At 35.8% G+C, this 26,061-nt stretch overlaps 1 protein-coding gene across 1 annotated transcript in view; it reads left to right on the top strand.

Moving 5' to 3' along the window:
* ENPP3 (ectonucleotide pyrophosphatase/phosphodiesterase 3) overlaps positions 1-26,061 on the top strand; it is a 40,770-nt gene that overhangs the window by 7,797 nt on the left and 6,912 nt on the right. The window contains exons 5-20 of the mRNA XM_010074954.1: positions 1,317-1,377; positions 3,526-3,623; positions 6,229-6,308; positions 6,881-7,000; positions 8,461-8,570; positions 9,944-10,009; positions 10,851-10,923; positions 12,281-12,389; positions 12,554-12,682; positions 14,069-14,100; positions 16,975-17,102; positions 18,886-18,952; positions 20,610-20,697; positions 21,468-21,637; positions 21,748-21,799; positions 22,551-22,705. Of these exons, the coding sequence (XP_010073256.1) occupies positions 1,317-1,377; positions 3,526-3,623; positions 6,229-6,308; positions 6,881-7,000; positions 8,461-8,570; positions 9,944-10,009; positions 10,851-10,923; positions 12,281-12,389; positions 12,554-12,682; positions 14,069-14,100; positions 16,975-17,102; positions 18,886-18,952; positions 20,610-20,697; positions 21,468-21,637; positions 21,748-21,799; positions 22,551-22,705 (1,538 nt within the window). The remainder of the gene's footprint in view (positions 1-1,316; positions 1,378-3,525; positions 3,624-6,228; positions 6,309-6,880; positions 7,001-8,460; positions 8,571-9,943; positions 10,010-10,850; positions 10,924-12,280; positions 12,390-12,553; positions 12,683-14,068; positions 14,101-16,974; positions 17,103-18,885; positions 18,953-20,609; positions 20,698-21,467; positions 21,638-21,747; positions 21,800-22,550; positions 22,706-26,061) is intronic.

The following is a 26,061-nucleotide window of genomic DNA, read 5'->3' as shown; positions in this document are numbered from 1 at the left end:
CTCAAGATTAGAGGCTTACAGCGGCATTTTGGAAAAGGAAGACGTTTTGAGGTGAAGTTTTTGGTATTTTTGACTGGGAAAAATACAGTTTCTCAAGAACAATGTGAATGTGTGTGTCATTCATAAGAAAACCGGAATGTTTTAAATATTGTAGCAGCATAACCAATGTAGGTTTTGGTGTTGTTTATTTTCTTATTTTTCTTTTTTTAAAAAATAAGTGGAGACATGATTCCTGTGTCAGACTTATGCAATCCAAAGTATATACTTTTTATTAGAAATTAATTTTCAGATTGGGTTTCTTATGTTTTTGCTTATTTCTGAAGATCTTTGTTCATGACTGATTGTTTCATACAGACTGTGGCTAACCACATAAAGAATAGCACTGGTAAAATTGGATTACAGGAATGATACCTGAGGAGTATACCGATGGCATAAAACATAGTATCTGTTATCAGAATTCCTTTAAGTTGTGAGGTTGCAGACATTTAAGGCAACTCATACAAAATTATATTTGCCACCTAAATGCAAATTAAAGCTAAAAGCAGTCAGGAGTTTGACTAGGTTCTAAATTGATTGAGCTGACCTAGTTAAGGTCAGTACATCCCTGCCTTTGGCTGCTTACTGGGAGAGAAGCCTTCTGCCGTGAGCTGATAACTTCAGCATCCACTGCTTCTTTTCTTTTCTGTGTATTTTTTCCTTTCTTGGATGCTTTCCGTCTTTCTTCTCTCATTGACCTCCGTTATTTCTTCCAGAGAGATAGGCAAACCTTATTATAAATTACTATAGCTGTGAAGCAGGTGGGAAATACTCAAAGGAGAACAGAAAAAATTACTTGAAATTTGGAAGCCATGGTCAACAAGGAAAGATTGAAGGAGTTGGCCTCTTGATGGGGAGAGAAGAAAAGGCTAAAGGGAGCCCTGGCAATCATCTCTAAATGTGTAAATGGTCTCTGCGAAAAAAGAAGGCAGTAATCCAGTGTGGACAGGATACAGTTTAAGTGTTTTCCGTTTAGAACCAGATAAAACACTATGCTTTCTTAGTGATTTCTTCTCCATTCTGTTTGTTTGCTTGTCTGTGTAGTATATGTGTTTTGTTTTTAACATACAGTTGTGAGCATTAGCCCTTTCAGGGTTTGAGGGCCTAATAGGTATGCACTAAATGATTTCTTAAGGTATCTTTAGCCCTATGTTGCTATAATTCTCTATTGAAGCAGAAGTACCACCAGGAAGAACTTTAAAAAGATCAATCAGGAAACTTTCTTGTTGTTTGTGTATAGTTTTTTAATGCTGACTCAGTATTTTCTTTTGTCCCTCTAGGTGAAACACCTTGGGTAGAAGAACCATGTGTATCACTTGAAACTCCTCAGTGTCCAGCCGGGTAAGATAAAATAATTTTGTCTTCTTAGCAAATAAAATGATTGTGATGGTCAAAAATACTACAGTGGCCTGAAGTAGATCTTAATGAGGTTTTTGTATTTACTGAGAATAGGGTTCCTGCCCTGAGGAATATTCCATAGAAGCGGTTTGTGGCTAGCAATGTTTTTTCTTTCTAAAACCTTTATCATTTTGTTGCACATTCATTTATCATGTACAGTTTAGAGCAGAGTACAGGAGTTCAAATCCAGATTGAAAGTCAGTTTGCAAAGACCTGGAAAATTGTTAGAGTTATCTCAAGGTTCATGTATCACAAATTGTTCATAGTCCATGTTATGTTACCATATTGTATCTGTGAAAATTCAGATAGATCACCTTATGCAAGCTGTAATAACTGTTAGAATCTATGATTGCAATTCTTTATCTAAGTAACAGGGGTTTTTTACTTGAATTGTCTATGGGAATAAAGGTTCATTTTACTGACAATTTAGTTTAATTATAACAATAATACCTTTAGTATTGTGGCCTCTTGATGGATTCCTGCATGTGCCTCCCAACATAGGTATACAAATATACTTTTTAGGTTAACAAATAACATGATGAGTTAACACAGTTTTATAAGCTAAAGCTTGGAAACAAGTGGAGGACAACTTCTTTAAGTGCTGTAAATGGCATTGCTATATAAAGCTCCTTTAATTTCATATTCAAATCAGGAAGCTGTTTTATACAAACAGTTTTTTTACAATCTGTTGATGCCAGTGTACTTCCGTGTTTTGGAAATACCGTTCATTCTCGTTCACGAGAGACAAACTGGGATAATGATTACTGCCTGATGTGAATATATAACTTTTTTAATAGTTGTTATTCAAACTACTCCTCAAAAAATGGTTTGGAGTCAGTTATCTGTAACTGTATTTTATAAATCATTTTATCCCCCAGTATGTTTTTTCCAGGCTTATGTAGTGAACCATTCCTATATGTTATGAATAGTTGCAGTTTTTTTAGATAATGTGTAGTGAAGCCTGCTTCAAACTACATTTTTAATTTAAGTGTATATTCACAATTTTTATGTTTCTTTATATGTTTCTAAGGAGATTATAGAATATGTAATGATGGTTAAAAAAAGGCTGAATTTGCAGAACTAGGTGACTTGTTCCTACTGATTTTGTCACTTGGTGTTATGAAAAAAGGTGCTATAGCATCAGCACTTTGTAACTGCTAATGCATCTTTCTTTAGGAGTCCTTTTAGGCTGGTTAAGAGAAAGCATGTTTAGTAACTTTGAAGTTTATTTTCACAACTAGCACCTCCTAGTTAGAATTTTTATAACAAGAGTTTGACTACTGTTCCAGAGATCAGCCACACTTTGTGCCTATTTTATCATACCTACTGTATGAACTCAGATCTGTTTTTATCCTTGTTTTTGTACATAAGGTCTTACCCCAAGCACATTAGCAGATGCTGCATTCCTTTTGTAGCTTTAAGTTCAGTTTGCCAGGGGCCTGGAAGCAAAAAAGTGTTCTCCAGCTCCATGAGAGCTGGGAAACTTGAGAGATGTAATCCGCAAAGGACTGCTTAGTGATGTCTTCCCAAAGGAGATGTGGTAAGTTAAGGGGTTAGCACAAACCTGGAATTGCGAAGAGATTCCATTTCCCAGCACTGAGGCCAATTGACCCTAACTGCTGTCCTTTTACAGTCCTTGTGCAGCAGCCCTGAAGGATTTTTTTAAGATGCATTAAGAGACAAGAGACAGAAATCAACCCATTACTATGTACAGGCTACTTTGACCATTCTATTCTCTGGGCTTGTATTTGGATACTAGTCTGCAGTATTTGTATTTATTGGTATTTGCAATTAAATACTTGTAATGAAAAGATTTCCAAAACCCAATTTATTTTCCTAGTTCTGTATATACTGAGTAGCTTGTATTTTATTCCTCCAGTGTGTTTTTGTTGTTTTTTTTTCATGAGGATTGTGTATTTGCTCTCAAAATTGAGCTATTTCTTTATCTCACACTGTGATATTAATTCTGGGAAGTACATGGAAATTCCAGATCCTGCTTATAAATGTAGCATTTATATTGTTGTTAAAGATCTTAACAAGTCACCAACTCTCCAAACTCCTTTATGATGATAGACTCTTATTTTCTTGTAGGTTTGATTTGCCACCAGTTATCCTTTTTTCAATGGATGGGTTTAGAGCAGAATACTTGCAAACTTGGAGTTCTTTGCTGCCAAATATTGAAAAACTGAGTAAGTTACCAAGAGTGTTTTGACTATTTTCTTTAAAAGTCTACATGCAAGGTCTCCAGTCCCTTTTGTGCTGTGTCATGCATATGTGTTGCTCAGAAATAAGAAAATCCCAAGTCAGTCATCTCTCTCATCAGTTGCATATTTTTGTTATTACATGTTTTACATTAATTCTTGTGTTTGAGTGCACAGCAAACATGACTTTTCTTAACAAGGCCTCTAATACTGGTCTGCAGATTTTTATTAAATAAACAGTTGGTAATATGCATTCAAATACAGTTTAAGACTGAAAAAAGTTCCAGAGAAAGATTTACTGCATTCTCTATACTCCATTGAAAAATGATAGCTGATAAGGAGATAATCGTTAAAGTATAATATGAAGAGAAAAGGCATTAAGTTATCGAGACATTTTCCTCAAAGATGCACTTTTTCAAGTCAGATATCCGAAGTTATTAAAGAGAAGCTGCATATTTAAAAGTATGAGAGTGAATATTATTATATTAGACTTAAATGCAATGTAATTTACATATTGGTATAATTTAATAAATTGATATAAATGCAGAAAGGTTCAAGTAACTGTTTCCCAGTATTTTTGAATGTTGGGAGAAAGAGCAAGTTGAAGATCTTTAACTTGTGTTATAGAGGGCTCTACAAAGTGGGACCCATTAATGCACACTCCACATTAGAATTTCTTGAATCTTTTAGAGCTCAGCTCTCAAGGTACTTTGTACCTGGACAAAATGTCTGCATATTTCTTCTCAAGAGTAATAGTTTAAATTGGTAGTGATTGTATGTGTTCTGAACATATCAGGTCCTGTTTCCATTGAGTCCATTTGAAAACTTCACGTGGGTGCTAAAAAGTACTATATTTTACTGTTAACATTCTTGTTTGTGGATAATGAGGATATCCAGAAGCCTGAACTTGAAGCAGTGTGCAAACCTGAATTCCTGGGCAAATATTTTATTCTTGGTGTTGCTCTGACATTGGAAGGAATTTGAATCAGTGAAGAAGTCATGCATGCAGACATTGTTCAGTTCCAGTCTTTTGAAACAGATGAAAAGGAAATGCCAAATTGACAAATTGCATGAAAACCATGCTACCTGTATGCTTCCAAGAAATCCTTGCAAACAAGAACAGATCTAGTTCACCATTACTCGTAATTGTGTTTAAACAATTGCTTATGCCCATTCATGTTTATACTTTTCAGAAATTTGCAAAACAAAAAATGTACTGCTCATTTGTAGCATAAAATGTTTCCTCTCTATTCATTCCATTAACCTAGGATTTTTAGTAGAGCTAATCAAGGTAGTTGTTATAGAATATAGACACCATGTATATATCTCCTTTACCATTCAAGAGAAACCCATAAAAAATTATGCTGAGTTTCTCAATGTGTTTGTCAATTACTCAGCCATTCTTTAAACACTCCTTAAGCATTTTTTTCTGTACCACACTGTAACAGTTTCTTAGAATAATTTCAGGCTGTCATTGTTTAGTTGAGGTTGTTAAGTTAAAATCGGTTTCTGTTCTTTGACTGAAAGGCTGTACATTGAAGAATAAAGTGTGTTTGAGTGTGAATCAAATAATCATCTGACGACAGCTTAATACAGAACTGTTTCTCTGCATGAGTTAGATTAAAAAATGGCATTAAGACATCTCCCAGTCTTCACACCTTTGTTTTGTGGGTAAGGAAGTTGGATACTACAGTGGATTTAGATACTACAGATGTTCAGGAGTTGTAAATGCTGAAAAGTGATGCAATGTTTGGAGATAAAGGTAGGACACTTGAGGTGGATTCACTCCACAGCAGGACACCTACATTTAGATATGTTCTTGGAGGTGTCTGCGTGTGAGGTGTCTGCGTGTGAGATATCTACGTGCTCGGTGTAGTCAATGTGTTCATGGTTAGTACAGTCTGTGCAGCCCAGTGCAAGAGCCTAGAGAGCAATTCAGCTCAACTGTCAGATGGAGGGCGCCACAGGATGAATTGTTGCCTTAACCCGTGTTTCTGGGACACTTCAGAGTGCTCTGGCATATCCCAGGTGGCCTTCAGTAGCTGTGCCAAGAAGGACACAGGTCTCCTGGTGATCTTGCATCAGAACTGCTGACTTTCATGCAGATGTGTTGGACATCTGAGGGTATCTCAAATGGCACCAGACACCAGTGCTTAAGCAACTGAGTTGTTCCCATACACCTGGTCACCAGACAGCTCTGCAGAATATCTTGCCTGGGCTGACCTGAGGCTTTGGTCGCATTGCATAAACATGTATGTCTAATGCCATTTTGGGTCTCAGAAATATCTGAGATACTCATTTGGTGTAGGAGCAGCATCTGAAGGCCAGGTAGGATCATCAAAGATGTCACAAATGGCCCTGGGTGTCTAGGCTTCAGGCAGCTGAATTGAGTGTCCAGGGTCCGTTGACTGCAATGGGACGGTAGGCCTTGCTCACAAGGAGACAGCAGAATGTATGTGTCTTAATTTGGAGTCACATTTCCTTTCTAATACCACAGCAACTGACTGTGGTGATTTTTCTGGTTTTTAAGACTGTTGGTTTTCAATTAAAAAAAATATAAGCAAATTTGTATTAATTCCATGATCTGTTGCAGAAACGTGTGGCACACATTCAAAATATATGAGAGCTGTTTACCCCACAAAAACCTTTCCAAACCACTATACTATTGTCACAGTAAGTGAGAATTCGCTATTTTTCCTTTTCATTATCTGGACAACACAGAAAGGATTTTGTAGTGCCAATCTTTTTATGGGACATGGGAACTCAAGCTATAGGAGTAAGAGAGAGAGAGAGAGAGATGCTAAGATAGTACATGCAGGCATGATCTGTGTGGTTATATATGTATGTCATCTGATTCTGGCCTGTGAACCCGTTATTCCTGATCTTTGTCAGTCTAATTGGATACGGGTGAGGATGGGTGAGGACGCAGCCATTTGATGAGAGTGTGTCAGGATGGGTTTGGCAGCTGATGTACAGCCATATGACATATATGGTGCTTAATCTATAGCACATCAGGCTTTAATTGGGCTGGGGGGGAAATAGGGAAACTCAAGGGAACTGGACAGGCACGCTGAATTAATTGGCAGGAATCTGATGATCGGGGTGAGTTAAGAAAGCGTGTTCTGTTTCTGTGATGAAACAACCCTAAAATAATTGCAGTACTGCAACAGTGTGCATTGCAATGTAGTTTAAGCTCCCTTTGATTTCAAGATTAATAATTTTTTTTGTTTATTTTAATCTTTCAGGGATTGTATCCAGAATCTCATGGTATTATTGATAACAGCATGTATGATGTAGACTTGAATAAGCATTTCTCGCTTTCGGGGACAGAAAAATTCAAACCTTCATGGTGGAAGGGGCAGCCAGTAGGTGTATTTCTCATCATTATATTCCTTTATGTTTATAGTGGCTCATGTGCCATATTATAAAACAAAACAAAAAGAGAATAAAATGCAAAGCTGTGTGATGTATTTGTAGTACGTGCTAGATATCCTATAGGCTTTGTGTTATAGGCTGCCTACAAAACATTTTGTTCTTTATGAAAGTAAAAGAACTCTTAAAATGTTAATTCTGAGGCTTAAAAATTTAATTTAACATGGCAGTTAGTAAAAAAGACTTAAATATTTTGTCTAGTATTGGAATGGATCTCTTGCCACAGGAAGCCAGAGAAAGTTTTTGGTATGGTTTTGTTGCAGGTTTTTTTTTTGTTGTTTTTCTTTTGCCAACTAGCTACAAAGTAAAATCTGAAAATTTACTTCCAAATTATATGCATTTACAAATACACTTACAAAGTCTAGGCATTTAAAAGCAAGCAATAGAATAGCAAAGAGCTTAATTTACAGCAAAATGAACACTTATATGTAATGTATGACACATTTCTTTAAAAAAAACCCCACAAACCCTGATTGTACCTATGGTTATGATTAATATTATTCATTTACTACAAATATCAAGCTGTAATAATGGTACAAATATATTAAAAATATATTTAAAAATGCACACTTAATATACATTTATATATTTACTATATATTTATTTACATGTGCATATATAGATATATATATATGTCTGTGTAGTCATGTTTACAGTATACTCAAGTACCAGGTTTTGGTGCTATCGTTTCATTGAAGGATTCCATCAGGTTTGTAATAGAACCACAGCTGCACTCCTGAAGATGAATGGAAAAATGCCATCTTATAATAAAGTCATACAACTAGGATCCTTATCTTATCTTATCTTAGAATATTTCAGTTGGAAGGGACCTAAAAAAATAATCTAGTCCAACTGCCTGACCACTTAATGCCCAGAAGTTAAACCATGTTTTTAAGAGCATTGTCCAAATGCCACTTAAACACTGTCAGGCTTGGGGCATCAACCACCTCTGTAGGAAACCTGTTCCAGTGTTTGACCGCACTCTCAGTAAAGAAATGCTTCCTCATGTCATGTCTGAACATCCCTGACGCAGCTTTGAAACATTCTTCCATCTTCATAATCCATGCTACTGGTATTTGCCACAGGAAGAAAGATCACTACCTGTTGCCAATTATGGAAGTAACTAGATCATGTTTTTCTATGCTGAAAATACCCAAGAAATGGCAACATCCTGGCTTCTGTGCTAGTAATTTTTCTTCAGAATGTGTATATAGAAAACAAACCTCAAGTCAGATGTGGCCTTTAGGCAACTGTGTGATGTATGAAAGAAAAAAGAGGGAGGCATGCTTGCAGCCCATATTTCTGATCTAATAATGTATTTTCACTTTGGTGATCTGAGGTTCTCCAGTGGTGTAACTGCTACAAAATCATTTGTTTGTATCTTTACCAATAGGTCTGGCTGACAGCGATGTACCAAAATTTGAAAGCAGGCACCTTCTTTTGGCCAGGCTCTGATGTTCCGATTAATGGAACATACCCCACCTTTTACCATATGTATAATGGGTAAGTTTTTATAGGGCTTGTAGTAAGTCCTGTAAATTGCTCCAAAAATTGAAATTACCATATTACAGTTAAAGGAAGTGAAATATAAGATTTTTAAACTACAAGATTTTTAAACAACAGTCTGAGAGATAAGTGCCATGTCACATTGTCCTGGTTTTGTCATGGAGCTACCAATAACAGTTGAAAATTTCAAAGGGGACTCACAATGAGAAAGTCAAAGGGTACTGTATATTCTGCTCTCCTAGACAGTTTTGAAAGTTTCAGCCCATGGCAAACCACTGATCTCCCACTGGGAAAGCATCCTATAGCTGATTAGTAGCCATTGCTAAGCTGTACCAAAGATTACCATATTTCCACACATAAAATACATACATACTATCTAGCCCTTTAAAAAGGGGCTTGAGAATAAGCTTTCAGATAACATATACCCTAAGATAACACAAATTTGAAAGCCATGGCAAGAGCCTATAGAAGGCAGAAACTAATTGAAGAGAGGATGCTGGTTAGGGAAGCTACTGAACGAAGATGGGCTCTAGATCAATTCCCTCTGGTCTTGCTTGCATGTATGATAATGTGCACACTGCTGCTGAATTGTAGTTCTCTATGTTTTGTCTAGTTAATTCACAGGTTACATATGTGAAAATACAGCAATTACCTTCAAAGTATTTTTTTTATGGAAGGCATTGATATTAGTAAATTATTTCTAAATTTTTGTGATGATTTCAGTAAATCTACCATGATTATTCATATTTACAAAGATAATCTACAGCAAGTATATAATGCAAGTCTCTATAGATAACAAAGGCTTTGCAGTGATGTGTAGGATTTGTACTCGGAAGACACCTGAGTACTGTGGGTAACTAACATAAAGCTTGTGCATGATTTTGGGGGAAAACAAAGCTATTAATGGGTGAATTCCTTCATGGGAGACAAAGCATGACCTCACAAAGATGTTGCTGCAGACATTACTTGCTTTTAAAATAGGAAAGTATAAGGTTTATACATGCTGGAAAGAATAAAAGTTATTCTGACTTGTACTTCAGGTTTATGTTCTGAACTTGGCATCTCTTTTTTGCATGTATTTAATTATAAATATATGAGCACTCCCACCAACATCACATATTTGTGTTTGCAAAATGAGGATCTGTCTAATTTACCATTAAAAGTGAGTTGCATCCAATCAAAAATGAGAATAATAAAAACTGATTGCTAGTACCTTGTTAAAATGCCTCATTCTTGAAATCCAAATCTGTGACTCTACTATCTGACTAGAGGGTGGACACTTTCTCTATGTCTTGGAATTAGAAGGGCTTATCAGAAAAGCCTTTTTAATATCATGTCTTCTTTTTTTTTTTTTTTTTTTTCTTTTTCAGTTCAGTTACGTATGAACAGAGAATTTCAGGAATATTGAAATGGCTTGATTATCCCAAATCTGAGAGGTAACACTTAGTAATATCTCGCTAGTTTGTGAGGCTATAACTTAGAAAGTTTATAATACTTAGCAACTGAAATTTCTGTTGGTGTTGGTGAAACATGAAATCTTCCTCACCATCTCAAATCAAAATAACTTAAGCCTGTTCTATAAGTATAGCTAATAATTTTCAGGATAAGATTGTAGATACAGAAGATGAAAAAGTGCACATATATCTGAATGGGATGTACTGTTGTATAAGTTTTCTTTTATTGTTGTGTCTTTTTTCGTGGTACATGGCTTAGAGGAAATATGGAACATTCAGTTTCTAGTCTAAGTGTAAGGATGAAAGATTTTATATGTAAGATATTGCACAAGAAAGGTTAAATATCTGAAAGTAATTGCAGGCAGTAATTCAGGATGAGAAGTAGATGTCAGTAATGGTTGTGAGGTAGATGTCAGTAATGGTTGTGGTGCTCAACTTTGTGACATGTAAACAAGTGAAATCTTTTATATGATAATTTGTTAACAAATTCCTAATATATTTGCAGTTAGGAAATATTCTCTAGAGCCTCACTGCTTAAACAGAAAGAGATCCTTTAGGTGGTAGTTCCACTTATATCTCAAAAAGTAACAGCTTGCTCTGCTGTCTGAGATCTTGAAGTTTTTCAGAGTGATTTCTGGATAACAATTAAGGACACTGGATACTGTTTCTGAAATTAATAGCTTCAAATAGTCCATGTTGATTAATTACAAAGTTATTTATAATTCCATTTTGAGTTTAATATTTTTTTTAAATGAAAGTGTTCTTTTGAAATGCTGTCTCCAAATACTCATAATATTCCATTCTTATTTATATTTAACTTGAGGCCTGATTTCTACACTTTATATATTGAAGAACCAGATTCTTCTGGACATTCATTTGGACCAGTCAGTGGTGGTGTAAGTTTTTTGTCTTTCTTAGACTAAATTGCACTAAAAATGGTGCTGTACTATCAATTTAACCAACTTACAAATTTGGAAAGGATAGTAGATCAGAAATTACTGTGACGGTTTTATGAGTTTTTATTAAGAACTCTTACTTGTGGTTGAGACCATTTTTATGATTCCAACACTGCGTGTGAATCAAAAGAGGTGTAAACCAAACAGACTGGCAGAAGAGAATTTCAAATTATACTATTAGAAATAGTATTAATAGTTGTATTTCGACTGAACTTTAATTTTATTGCCAAGTGATATTTGGAAGTATGTGGCCTGGCAAATTCTCAAAACTGTCTTATATGTATTTGTAACACTTTACTTCAATGTTTGTGAATTTATAACCCAAAAATATTTACATTTTTACTTTCATGCAGGCAAAAAGTTCAGTCTTTAAGGAGCATAGGAATTATATCAGCTCTTTCCTGGAACGGTCTTGTTTAATGTATTCGAAAATGGTCTTCAGCAAAAGGCATTGTTGTAGTGGACAAGGACAGAATAACTGATCTTTGTAGAATAGTTTTAGGCTTCCTAACTGGAAAGGGAACTCCATTTCTCTTTGTACATAAAGGGCTTAAAATCCCATTACTGTATGTGCAATTGCATATGTGTACATTGTCCATCAATGCAAGACGTTCCAGAGAGTGCAGCAGAGTTAGGGGAAAGAGAAGGGTGCAAGTGCTCAGATGTGGAGTCCTCAGACCCCATTGGGTATCATCGTCCTTACTGCAGGACTTACAGGAAGTCTGTAGGTCAGCGGCGCCAATTGGGGAAGAGCTATCCCCTGTGAATGGCTGCAGGGTGGGTTGTGCTGGATTTCTCCCGTATTACTTCAGTAGTGGTCAGTGATTTTCTGTAGGAAGTTTTAAGACACTGTATATATGAGAGAAGAGCACCATGCCTTCTTGGATGCTACACTGGTCTTACAGATAATACATGTATGTAATGCAATGACATGTTCCTACTACAACAATTATATTTAATTTTATAGATCTGGTATTTTATATACATTTCGGAGTGAGGAGAAAATTTGATCTGAATGTGTTAATATTTGTCTTTCAATAAACGTTTTAAAGTTCATTTTTTTCTAAAGCAGTAGAAAAAATTGTTAGTCTTTGTTTTAAATCACATATTCTGTGTTAGAGTAGTGGAATTCTGTACATCTTTACTCTAGTGGTGATGGAAAAAGAAAAGATGCACCAATATTAAGAACCTGAAAAACTGACAGAAAAGCTCACTTTTTCCAGACTTTGATGATTACATTTAAATGACAACTTGAAATTAGAAACAAAAATTCTAATGAAGCTGGTTTATCTCACAGGTAATCAAAGCGTTACAGCTAGCAGATCAAACACTGGGGATGCTAATGGATGGACTTAAACAAAGAAACTTGCACAAATGTGTAAACCTCATTGTCCTAGCTGATCATGGTAATGTATATAGTTCTTTTTTCAATCTAAATTTTATGGAGTAATTGTTTTCTTCCTCTGTGTAATATGTGTGCTTACTAGTTTTACTCTACTTTATAATTCACTTTATCTTCCTTCCAATATATTGTATATAAAAAAATAACTGTTTCTATATTGTCCTTTAGGGATGGAGATGACCTACTGCAGACAGTTAGAATATATGACTAATTACTTCAAACAGATTGATTTCTACATATATGCTGGGCCTGCAGCTCGCATTCGAGCAAGAAATGTTCCAAATGACTATTTTACCTGTAAGTGTGGACCAATTCTGCGATTGCACAATCAGTATAATAGGAAAAAAATAAATAGTGAAAAGGGATAATTAGTAGTAATCAGTAGAGTGAACAGCTTTCTATTTCACTTAACCTGGCTTAAACATCCATGGAAGTTGGTTTTGGGTTTTTTGTTTTGCAAGAATGACCCCTTTAGATGAAACTGAAGGTTAGAAAAGCTTGTTGCAGACTCTGATTTGCATTTTCTTTGCATGTGGAAAGATGAAGTAAAGATATTGTTATTGTTTTGACCTGGAACTTTAGGTCTTTTGGAAGTGCATTGGTCTTCACAGATTTCTTGTAGAATGTTAGTGGAGTCAGTCTTTTTGAAGAAGTGACTATTTCTAACTGTGTGTGCAAAGCTATGGAATCTGAATCTCAGCACAGTGGGATCTAAGCCTTGGTTGAGCCCTTCAGCAAGTATCACAAAGGAACACAAAAATGAAACCATGTGAGCTAACTCTGACTCGGAATAGATACCATGCTACCAGACTGAAAAAAAAAAAAAATTCCCAAAATTTCAGTATCAGGGAAAAGAAGAGAAGTGAAACCATGGAAGTGCTCTATTTAGTAAGTTTATAGAATTCAAAAAGCATTCTAAAAGGTGTAATTATTGCAGATCTCAAATAAGAGCTGGGATCCCATTGTACTTTTTATTTATCTTTTCTAATTGTACTTATATTTGTAGGCACAATATTTATACAACATAAACCAGACTTCCCTTGGTTTAAGTGGAAGACAGTCTAAGCCAGACAGGAGCAGATGAATAAGCAGAGGAGAGAATAATGATGTTTTCCATGTGTCTTAATATCAACATAATTGTTGACTCATTTCCTCTAATGGTCTTACTTTTTCTGAAGGAATTTTCCTTCTGTAAAGTGCTCAGATTGTTTTTTAGGAAGCTAATGTCAGAAGGTTAAGGTCACTCTTTGAAAATGTGGAGGGTGAAAGTCCTAAGACAGACTGGATTTTTCACTGTGACTGGTGCTGGAAGTGGAATACAAGACAAGTGCTCCAAGTCAACTCTGATGTAAAAAAAGGTTATTCTCCAAACAGAGGTTAGGTGGGAGAAGAAAATTTGGTTCTGATGATGTGTCAGCTTTAGATGTAGTCAGTCATCACCATGACACTTTTCTACAATGTCTTGATATACCCAAAGTGCTAGGTACTTCCACAGGCTACCACACATACAGCCAGTTACCCTTGGAAACATAGCATTCCTACTCATGGAAGGTTATGGTTACCATAATCCCCACAGGCTAATATTAAATTTTACAGACAAAAAGCATGTTGAAATTTTTCTCATGAGGCTTTGGACCGTCAGCTGTTTAAATGTGTATTAATTCATCTTTTCTTCTTTAACAGTTGACTCAGAAGGAATTGTTAAAAACCTCACAGTGAGTAAATATTTTCATAATTTTTCATCATAGTTCCTCTTAATAGGAATCTGATCAAAAAGCACAATTTGTGAAAAACTGTGCCAGTTTAAATAGCGTACCGACTCCAGTGTACCATAGAAGGCAGTTCTGGAAGTTGTTCAGAGATGGTGCACAAAGGTTCACCATGGGGGATCTCTGTTCAGAGCAAAAGAGTTTTCTGTACTTCACTTTGAAAGAGAAGAGGTGGCTGACTTCATGTGGAGAAAGTAGGGTATATCTTCATTATTGAACAGAATACAACACAGAGATGCTTTAGATAATAGGCATCTGTTAGTTCCTGACTACCGATGCTGCACCCGGGCTAGGTTAAAGCAACTTTTCCACACAATGGATAATGACATTGTAGAGCAAATTGCCACAGGGTGTTGTAGAGGCTGGAAATATAAATAGGAAGGGGGGAAGGAGAACAGATATGTAAGGGCTATTAAACATGATGCACAAGCAGCCTCTGACTTAAGGAATCCCTGAAGCCTATGGAAACTGAGCAGGTATCAGAAAGAAGGTTCATTCAATACTTGACTTGTTCTTGCACACTTCTAGTATCTGATTCTGGAAATTCTGGAGATCTGTTTGGAAACAGGGTACTAGGCAAGATGGACCTTTGGCATGAGGCAGTATGGCTCTTTTAGGATTATTTATGACATAGCACTTGCAGTGGTTTTAGATATGCTGTACTACCACTGGGCCCCGTACAGGTAGTTCTATTTGGGTCTCTGCCATACTATGTGGATGGATGTAGCACTTCAGGGCAGGTCCAAGCTTGTCTGTGTTTCCCACGTAGACCATTGCTCCTTGGGGGTACCGTCTGTGACAGCTGAGCAGGTGCAAACAAAGGAGTGCAGAAGAACAGAGTGCAAAACAAAGGAAGACCAAGCCTGTTTCTTTTACTGGATGGTGATAAGAAGTGCCAGTGCATATTTTACCTTATGCTTTTTTAGACAGATAATTCACTGCCTTTTTTTTTTTTTAGTGTTCAAGTTATACATTAATACATGTGGGACGAATGTGGTGGACAAACTAAAATGCTTGTAGGAAAGTTGTCTTTTTGCATCTCTTTGCATTTATGACTTGCAGTGAGTTAAACATTTAAACTGCTTACTCTCTATGTATCGTCATAATTGTCTCTTCTTTCATGCTGGTTTGTTTTCTATTCTGTGACTAGTCCTAGTCCAAGCAGTAGACAGATGTTCTTATACTTTCAGAATAAATGCTCTCATCTTGGAAGAATTCTGGGCTGTCTCAGCTGGGTATATTTATGATAAATCACCACTAGAGGTCTTCCTGTAATCTGTTGAATAAATCAGTTGTGCAATATTACATGTAGCTTTTGCCTGCCACTGAAGTCCAAAGGGCAGTGTTGAACACTGCCCGTGTTGAACACATTCCTGTTCAATTTTTTTGTTGTTGTTCTGAATACTTAAGAACACGTCCTTTATTCCCCAGCATCCAAAGCAGATGTGGGAGTACGATATCAATGGTTGTGAATAGCAGAAGAAGGTTTTTAAGTATGGAAACATGTTATATCAAAGAGCATTAGTGGGAAGGAAATAACACAATTTGCATGTTCTCAACCCCAGTTGAAACTGCAACTGCTAATAGTTACAGAGATATGACATATCTACCTTACAGGAATAGCCTGGTATCAGGACACAGACTCTTTCTTTTTCTATTCATAAATAGAGTTTCTGTATTTCATCCCTTTCAAGTTCTTAGAACAAGGGTTTTTGGCAGACAAGGGAGTTGTGTATTGTATATTAATTGCTAATCAATAGACATAAAGTCATATGTTGATTTCCTCTATTTTTCCTTTTAATTAGACTATCCTTTGTAGAATGACCTCCTCTCCTGGGCTAGCAAACCCATTGAATCTTAATTTTTAGTATTCCTGGATTGCACTATGCTTCTTCGATGAGTATCCAGGCACACGTACTCTCATTTCACATGTTAGTGTCATTATGTGCAGAGTATACAATTCTAGTACTTAGAGGTGAAGATGTCAGATCAGACTCCAAGCATGCTGTAGTTTGTACTGCCAGTGTGGTAAAACAGGTCCATGTCTCTGGCATACCCAGATTCCTAGCAGCTCTTCCCTCAGCATTTTAGATGTTCTGTGTTGTACCAGTTCTGGATTCCTGAGCAGGAGCAGTACTTCTGAAACATTGCCATGATGCTTGCAGCCAGCTGGAATGGCTCCTGATGGCCATATGTAGTTAAATCTTTGCAGAATGTCATATGGCTCTCAATGCCAAAGTCATTCATGGCATGCCTGCTAACACAACAGTTGTATTAACACATTAAATATGGATGTAAAAGCTAAGGCCTTTAGCTAACAGCTGAGCACTGGAGATTTACATGACAGGGGAGTAGATGTTCAGTCTTGGAACTAAAACTCTGGACTGTGCTACATTATGTATACTTGGTTTTCTTTGTTATTTATTGAATTATAAAGTAACAGAAATGGCAGAAATAAACTGCTAGGGAACTTTCTCTTATAATCTTACATGCTAGATGCCAGTGACATTAGTATGGACATATAGACTAAACATTACTACTAAGTGTCTTTCAGCCTTAGGAGTATTTTACGACAGTATCTGTAAACCTGCTATACATATTATAGCAGTATATTTTCAAACAGTTTAAAAAAAAAAACTGTTTTCCTTCCATTGCTTCTTGGCCCAAAAATGAGACCTGTGGGTTAGCCAAGAGGCTCTCTGTGAATAATGTGCTTTGTGCTTACATTCCTGTCACTAAGATGTTTGTGATAATTTTGAATGATGGGTTTATTTTTGATACTGAGCAAAACTCATGACTGAGTTCTTTCCTCTTCTGTAGTGCAAAAGATCCCCTCAGCACTTCAAGCCTTATCTGACACCTGACTTGCCAAAACGATTCCACTATGCTAACAACATTCGTATTGATAAAGTTCATCTTTTAGTGGATAGACAGTGGCTGGCTGTGAGGTAACAATTTTTGTGACTGTTATCTCCTCTTTTTCAACCCATTCTCATCCTTTAGTTTCCCTCAGAGATGTCTCATTTCCTGTTTTGCTTTAGACTTGTTACATTTCCATGTTTGTTACATGTTACTATGTGTAAAAAGGAAATGTGCCCTATGCATAAAGCCATTATTAGTATGATTCAAATCTAAATAGTCTAATACAAGTATCATCATTATTCCAGATCAAATTTTTACAGAAAAAAACCCAAAACTAATACACAGAAAAAGTCTCAAAAATAATGCAGTTAAAATTGTTGTACAAAGCCTTTCTAGTATCTAGTCCTTTTCCTGGTGTTATGGCCACCCCTCCACTGCCCTTCTGGGTACTAAGTTTGATGGCTTCAGTCTGGTGCATGTGTGGATACAGCCAGTAATCAGTATTATGAGTCCTTCATCAGGAGGAATACGATGTCGATATTCCTCCTTCCTCACTCTGTGGTCCAAATGGGGTCCTTCCTATGTGTATGCTAACAGTACAGCTTGCTCATTCTTCACTGGCCTGCAAGTTAACATTATATTTCAATTCACTAGATACGGTGCATTCTACATGTGTTAGATATTTGTTTGTTATTCTTTCTCTTACCTCTAAGCCTGGTTTTGCTCGGTTACAATCTCCATTTCTTTAATTGACCATGGGTGAGTTGTTTGTAGCCTTGAGGTCTCCATTCCACTCATAATAACTAATTGTTATTGTTATCTGTATAAAAACTATGTCTTTGCCATGCAAAGATAAGCTGGTAAGATAACAGGTGAGACATAACTACCTTGTCATTACAAAAATTGCTGTAAGAGCTAAACAATAAAAAATAGCTCTGGGCAAGTCAAAAGCAGTTCAGGGAAGCCTTAGTCCTGCGGCTTTGAAAACTCCATACAAAGCCTGTGGTGTTAGTTGCACTACTGTATTTACTGAGCTACAGTGTTGCAGTACGAGAAGCATGAGCTGACTTAGAATTTCAAGAGTATTCAAATGGTAGAAAATACCTGATCAGTACATGACTTGATTGTTTATGTTAATGCAACCAAATAATTGTCCTGGACATATAAATAAATACCCACTGAAAAAAATCTCATATTCATCCCTTTTTAAACTCTGCTCAAATGTTTTTGTGCCTCTGAAAACAGGATACATGTGTTTAACAACTGTGCATTGAATCAGTATGGGATGACTATCTCTTTATCTTTCCATGTATCTCAGCAATGGGTAAATGAAAACAACTGTTAGTCATTATAAGTCAGACTATTCTGACATGTTATTAATTCTATAACCCACACACACACATCCACATCTCTTCTTTGCCCTTTAGAATCCATGATGAAAATGCACTGTCTTGTAAGGCAAAATCCCTTGCAGTCTTATTTATATTGTTCCACAGGGCTAACTCCCATTATAAGTTTTCTGTTAAAATGCAGATACTACAGAATATAACTGAGGAATTCTTCCTAAACAGGTTACACTTGTTCTGAAACTTGTAGCTAGGTGGAGCCTTCAGTTCAAAAATAGCCATTTTTTTCAGTGTATTTTGAAAACACTCAGCTACCTAGGATAGTTTATTTCTGTCCATAGCAATCTCTGTTACAGGAGAAAGATCTTCATAAAAGTGACAGCGGATAAGCAAGAAGTAGTGCAATATTATGCCAGAGTAATTTCTTAAGACATGACCCAGAGTCCAGTGATTCAGGATGACTGTTATTAACTGGTTCTATTTGTGCCATTTTTATTTACACTGTATGATGATTTCTCCTTAGGGATGAAAGTTACACATTTTGTGATGGGGGTAACCATGGCTATAACAATGAATTTAAAAGTATGGAGGTAAGATGATTTCTGTTGAAGTCATGCACCTTCTTATACAGAAAATTACAATGCGTTCGGTGAACCACCAGAATATAGAATATGTGATAGTTTTTGCAGTGTGCTTTTTCTTCCATGTCACCCAGACATGTAAACTGTGAACACATACTGGGTCCACATACACATATTGCCTTTCATCAATGTGTTCGAGGCCTGCTTCCTTGGGATCCTGTAGTAAAACTTGTCTGGGCTCACCTTAACTCCATGGAGCCAGATAGACTACAGTAAACCAAGCATACTGTGTTTAGCTGTGGCGCAGTGAATTCTTTAATTCTTTCATTCTTCTACTGAAGCAATAACTGAAAAATCTCCATAGGCTCTGGGAGTTCAGTTGAGCATCTGAGATTCTGTGCGCTCAAATAAAATAAATCTCATTGTCTGTGATTGTATCTTAAAAGACTTAATCATATCATCAGAGCAAAAAAAGGCATTAGTATGTGTATGTTGGTATAGCCTGTGTTGCAGTTTCATCTCATTGTGACTTCTAGTTATAGTGAAAATATTTTGAGGTCTTGAGCTTTTGGTTTCTCCTGTACTTTCTGTGATGTGAACCTTTAAGTAATATTAAGCATGCTGCCACTAGTCCCATATTCTGTGCCTAAGAAGCAGATTCTTCCAGATCTTCACAACTGTATTAAAACCATATGTCAATATACTGGGTAGAATGGTGCTCAATGTTTGCATGACACGAAAAGGTAAATTCTGGTTAACATGGAAAACTTAATCATAGATAACCTTATACTGGTGGCACAACAACTGAGGAAAATTTTTTATTTATAAAGCAGAAAATGTCTTAATGTTGTCTTTTTAAAATAAATTTAAAATTCTTTTGCTATTATGGGAACATAAGAATATGATTTGAGAACACATCATTGTCCTGTTTAGTCATGTTTCCTGTATCTTATGGCAGGCAGCTCTGGAGGCTTATAAAGTAATAGAAACTAACATGAGACTGTAAGTAGTATCAGTGTTCTGCTACAATGCTTGCAGACCCCAGCAAAGGCTTCCCAGCACTATATTGTACCTTTGGTGCTACTGATGCAGGTCTCTGCTGAGCTTGGGATGGGTTTCTGCAGTTCCCTCCTCCTTGGTTTAGCCACGGCTATAGGCTCTTCAGTGACCGAAAGACTTTTGAGAATGCAACATGTATTAAAAAAACCAACCAACCAGCCAAACCTCTTCCCCCAAATGCTTATATTTCTGGATCAGTATTAGCATTTAGATAGGATCTGTGAGTGTCATAACTCTGCATTTGTTGAAATGGTAGTGTTACTGGCTGTTGAAAAGAAAATATTAAAAGGTGTGAATTTGAAATGTAGCAAACAATAATTTTTAAAGTATGCATCAAAAATATTTTTAATATTTTTAAAGAACACCCCCCTGACTAATGATATAGTAAAAAGTATCCTGAGAAATGACTTTATGTTTTGCATTTTTCTTCAAATTGTATACAATGGGCAAAATTTGCCTTCTTTACCAGAACAATCCTGCATTTTAACTTTTATTACTATGAAAAGACTATATTTTGTTCCAGTGTCCCTTTTTCCATAAAATGCAACTGAAATGTTTTTGAATTTGGATTTCCTTAGTTAACAACTTCTGTTTTATTACAATCTAGGCTATTTTCTTAGCATATGGCCCAAGCTTTAAAGAGAAAACAGAAGTGGATGCTTTTGAAAACATCGAGGTTTACAACCTTATTTGTGGTGAGTAGAAACAATCCAGTACTTTAGATTATAAACCAACACTGTTTTCAAATACCAGTGCTGTAAGAGCTAAAAGAGGAGTAACTACAAGTTGAATCAATTCATTTAGAAGCCAGGTTTTTCACACAAAACACTGAAGCCATCCTCTTTTGCCTTCTGTACAGTGCTAAAAGAATAACTGCCAAAAAATGTTCTGCTTTGAAGGTTGTTTCTGATTGCAGAAGGATTCCACTAAGGAATCAGGGAGAAGCTCTCTTGCCACATGGGCTTGCTGTTGAAATGGTGCATGTGGAATAATTGTAGGACAAGAATCTTCTAGAGAGTTACTGCTCTTGCTCATAACTTTAGATGGACCATTGCAGTCCTGGCAGTGAGCAATTAGGAAGTATGTGCCTCAGAAAATATGGATTAAAGTATCACACAAAAATGCAATAGGCTAGTATGCTTCGCAATGTCATGATGCATTTGGAATCACATTTGTACTCTGCATTAAATCATCTAATCTTGTGAATGTTATGAAAATGTATAAAACAGTACTCAAATATATAATTACTAAATCTTGTTGCAGTGGAAGATAGTAATGAACCTTCATACCTAGAAAATTGCAAGTTGTTGATAGTAGTTACCATAGTAGTTTAGATAACAGAATAAGCTATTTCTTCTATATTTAGAATGATGCATAGGAAATGCATAGAATTGGAAGGATAATGACTTTTAAAAATACTATTTTAGTCTTAAAATATGTTTGCAAATTTCAAACGTTTCAACAGATTTGCTGCGTATTACACCAGCACCAAATAATGGAACACGTGGCAGCTTGAATCACCTCTTAAAAAAACCTTTTTACAGTCCTTCACATGCAAAAGAAGACTCATCTCCTTCTTCATGTCCGGTTTCCCATCTGACTCCCATAGATAAACTGGGATGCACATGCATTAATGTAAGTAGGGGCTTCTGGGATCTTTTAATCATCTTTGTCAAATATGTTCTCTTTTCTTTAGTTTTTCTAACCTATGGATTTGTTCTGAAAAATTCTCTTATGTTTTACAGATAACAGATGTTTCAGTACTAAATGAGAGGTTAAATCTCACCACAGAAGAAAGTAAGTAGCAAGAAATGAAAAGGACAGAAATATTTTTACATCTATGCCTGGTTTAGATTTTATATTATTGGTTTCAGTGGGAATTTTTGCAATGTTAATTACAATTTAAAGTGAAATAGAAAGCCAAGTCAGAAGCATAACTTTGAATTTCTTTTTTCTTTAAATTTCTTTAAAAAATGCTAATTGATATTGTTATAGCAACATTTATGCATAGGAATCTGAATGGCATTAAAATCTTGGAAAAAACCATACAGGTTTCAGTGGTCTTTGGGGAAAACCTGGACATTTCCAGGCTATATGCCATAACTCTTGCTCTGTACCTTGTAATCATAACTTTGAAACTTTGATCAAAAAATCCCACAGATGTTTCTGTGTTCTTTTTTTAATGGGGTTTCTGGAAATTTTAGGATGCATTGTAATGCTTCCTAGCCAAAAAAGATGTAAATTTCACTCCACTGGCAAGACAAGTTTAAAAGTTATATATTGTTATGAAATTGCAAAGAAGCAAGAATTTGCAAGTCTGGTATATTTCCTTGGCCTTTGTACATTGAACATAATATGAAAACTATTTCTACTTTTTTTATTCCACTCATAAGCCAAGAGCTTAAAGAAACACATGCCCATGTTTACTGTTGGTTTTATTTGTATTTATTAATGTTTTTATTTACATTTTTTCTCTGCTCTCTTAAACCTTTGTACCATCCAAAAATGTTATACAAGAATGAATCACTAATCATTATTTAAATTTTAGTAAACAAGGCAAACTCATATCATTTGCCATATGGGAGACCCAAAGTTCTTCAGAAGAAAAATGTCTACTGCCTCCTTTCCCATCATCAGTATGTGAGTGGATACAGCTATGATATCCGGATGCCACTGTGGACTGCATACACTGTGAATAAGCCTGTAGGTTATCAAATATCCATACTCTTAAATATGTAATGTAATGGTTTGAAAATGTGGTTCATGCTACTAAGGCCATTATGTCTGGAAAAGTGTCTTTGATATCTTTTAAATTTCGACTGTCTTAAAATATTGTTTAAAAAATTGGGAATGGCCATCTGTTAGGGACACAAAAGATGTAGAATAGAGCTGCTGGTAAGCTTGTTCCATTAAGGCTGTTTTGTAAAAGGAATAAGCTGTCAAGACACTGCTCCAAATTGCCTGTCAATTCCTGAGGAAAAGCAGTCTGTGATTTCCAACATCAGAAGCTTTTAAGCTTTCCTATGAATATCATTATCTTTTTACTATTAGCAAGCCTTTGTACAACTCTGCAAGACAGTTTGTACTAATGCATGCTTCTGTATATTCTGTTCATTTGCTCCCTATTACATTACATAATTTCTGAAAAGTATAATTCTACATGAATGAACCTCTGTGAGTTTAAGGGTATGTGGCTCTGGAATAAATTGTTTGAGTTTTCAGGGTCAATAAACTAGTGGACATTCATGGGCTTAATTCCTCCTATAATTTGTCCCTTTTTCTAAGTTGCCCTGAGGAAATAACTTTTAAATTGAATTTTATGTCTGAAGAGAACTGTTACTGATGTCTACATGATTTCTTATTTTATCAGTACAAATATGGGGAAATTATTTTAATCAAATATATACTGCTAGAATGCTAGTATTTCAGCAAGTTTTACTCTATACTTTCTACTGATTTTTCACAATCTGGATAAAGGATCACAAATCCAACTCTAAAAAGGCTTAAAGTCCAGTGAAACCAATGTTCATTTCAACAAAGATTGTTTTTAATTAACCATATTTGAAGATCTGCTCTTATACCTTACTATAAAGTGCATTACCCTAAAGAAAACCAGTTAATTGTGGGCAGATTTTTTTCTGATTTTGCTTTAAAAAGATTAAAAAGTCCCACCAGAGCTGGAGTATTTTTAATATTTCAGCACCAGTAGCAAAAAGATCAAAAAAAACAAATAACTTTTCAAACATTTTCCTTTGTCGAAAACCAAATACTCACTTGGAAAATAAGTATATAAAGAAAGTTCTTGCTCAATATAACATCCAAATCAACAGAAATATGTATTTGTGGGAATTTCTTATAGTGGTTTATGCAGCATTGTGGGAAGCAGCGAATGGTTGAGACTGAAGTATTGGAGGGTACAGTTCACAGCAGACTCTAATGATGTATATTTTCTACAGAAGGAATAGGAAAGAATAAATTTCCTCTATAACACTCTCGGAGACACAACGGCGAAAGGTTATAAGTGTAAGAGCTCACTCATTGACTTACCTTAGACAGTAAGGTGATACCACAATTATTTATTACAATATGTACTAATCAAGAGAAAAAAAGCTTTATAAATTTTAACAGCAGTGGAAGGACAGAGGGATAGAGCTGATGCCTTTGACTGTAAGCTTTGGCTACAATACTTGGGAATGACAGAAAATGCAATTTCTACAAAATTTTTATTGCATCCTAGGTTATTTATGTTGTGGATAAAGCCTGTGCAGTGATTTACACAATTGGTAAGGTGGGGCATTTCTTGACATTAGGTAGCTATAAAGAAGAACTTAAACAGTAAAACAGATGATGCAGGCTGGAGTTCTGCTGGCTTTGTGTGATTTGGAAGTTTTGAAACTGGACTGTCTGATCATGCACTTGCATGGTATATCAGAATCAGGGACATTATGAATATATATAGTTACAGATCTTAAATAAATTATGTCAGATAGAGTTTTGGTTACTCAGTATTCTAAGTCAAAGGAAAATTTAAGATTGAAGGCCATTTGTTTTCTTGAGGTTTTATACTCGTCTGCCAGGGAGGAAGGCAGATTTTCTTGCAAAAAGATAGTCCCTCCACCTGCCTGCAGACACCTGTGGAATTTAAGTAGCTTTGCTGTGTAGAATCACTGAATTTTACTATAAAAATGTATGAAAATGTATAACAATCTAATCTATCCTGAAGTTAGATGAAAACAGCAATGAGACTTGTTTAAATCACTGGGATTTTTGCAACTAAAGCTCAGTGTGCTGGGGATTATGGGAGTTTTGTTTTTTGTGGTTTAGCATTTTTTCTTCTTGACTACTGAAAAAAGATTCCCGGAGGTGGCTGAGGTTGACATGACAGGCCACAGCACATGCTTAAATTCTGTCATGTAATGCAAATAACTCATTAATCTTAACATTAATTACTAGCTCATCAAAAGACAATAACTTGTATCTGAAAAGATAATGCATGATGCAATAGGCAAAGCCATTTTTCAGTTGTAACTGTTTTCTTCAGAAGACAAAATGGTTTTCTGACCTGAAAGACAAGGAGACAAAATGCGAAAGTGGTGAATTGGTGATGAATGTTTTTTTCTGATTCTGAAGTTCTGAGGTGGTGGCTATCCCTGTCAAAATCTTATTTCTTAATAAATGAGCACTTTCAACAGCTTATTTGAGAATCGTTGTATTCTTATTGATAGACAATCTGTTTAAAAATAGCTTATTCCTCTATTTTGAGGAACAGAAATGAAGAAAGGTAGTGGCAGAGTGAGTGTATTAGTTCACAAAGCATTAGCAATATGGCTTGCATTAACTATTGATCTCATTGTCTAAAAGGTGACACAGACATAGCCATTCTCATCTCTCAACAGCTTTTGATATTGTTTACTTGCTGACTTTTAGATCCTTGAAATACAAGCAGAAATATTGAGTGGTTGCTCTTTCAGTATTTTGAGAGTTCATAGGTTCATTATGAATCCTCATTTCTTCGGGTGGAGAATTTTCTCCAGTGATGTCCAATTGAAATAGCCATGAGCAGCCTTCATCTCCTAAACGTAAGGAAATGTTTGTGAAAATAGAGGCTATATGATGTATTACATAAGTGACAGACAGACAGCTCTAAAATACTGTCCTTCTGCCTTGGCGCTTGGATTAGAGCTCATAGCTCATATAGTTATCTTTAAGAAATATGAAATAATGAGAAGTGAGTTGAGTGGTGTCCTCATTGCTTCAAGGCAGAGAAAATGTGAATGCTATTCATAACCCAGATTCACGTTATGGGACAGAAGTAGCTTCCCAGCTGTATTTTGGTAACATCAAGTGTGACCACTGTATTTAGTGAGAAGAATGAAGTTCTCTCCAGGACAGTCCTTGGCATGTTTATTCAGACCTTTGTTACTTTGATTCAGGTTTCCCTTCAGAGACCATAAGGAAGTTGAAGCCATTGTTGAATATCACGACTCAATTATTAAGTTTGAAATACTGGTTTCTTCAGTGACCCTGATCCATTAACCCTGACTTATTGATTTGGACAC

Source organism: Pterocles gutturalis, unplaced genomic scaffold, assembly GCF_000699245.1.
Source record: "Pterocles gutturalis isolate BGI_N339 unplaced genomic scaffold, ASM69924v1 scaffold1012, whole genome shotgun sequence".
Taxonomy (NCBI): Eukaryota; Metazoa; Chordata; class Aves; order Pterocliformes; family Pteroclidae; genus Pterocles; species Pterocles gutturalis.
The sequence above is the reverse complement of the archived record's forward strand: the minus strand, read 5'-3'. Positions and strand labels throughout refer to the sequence as shown.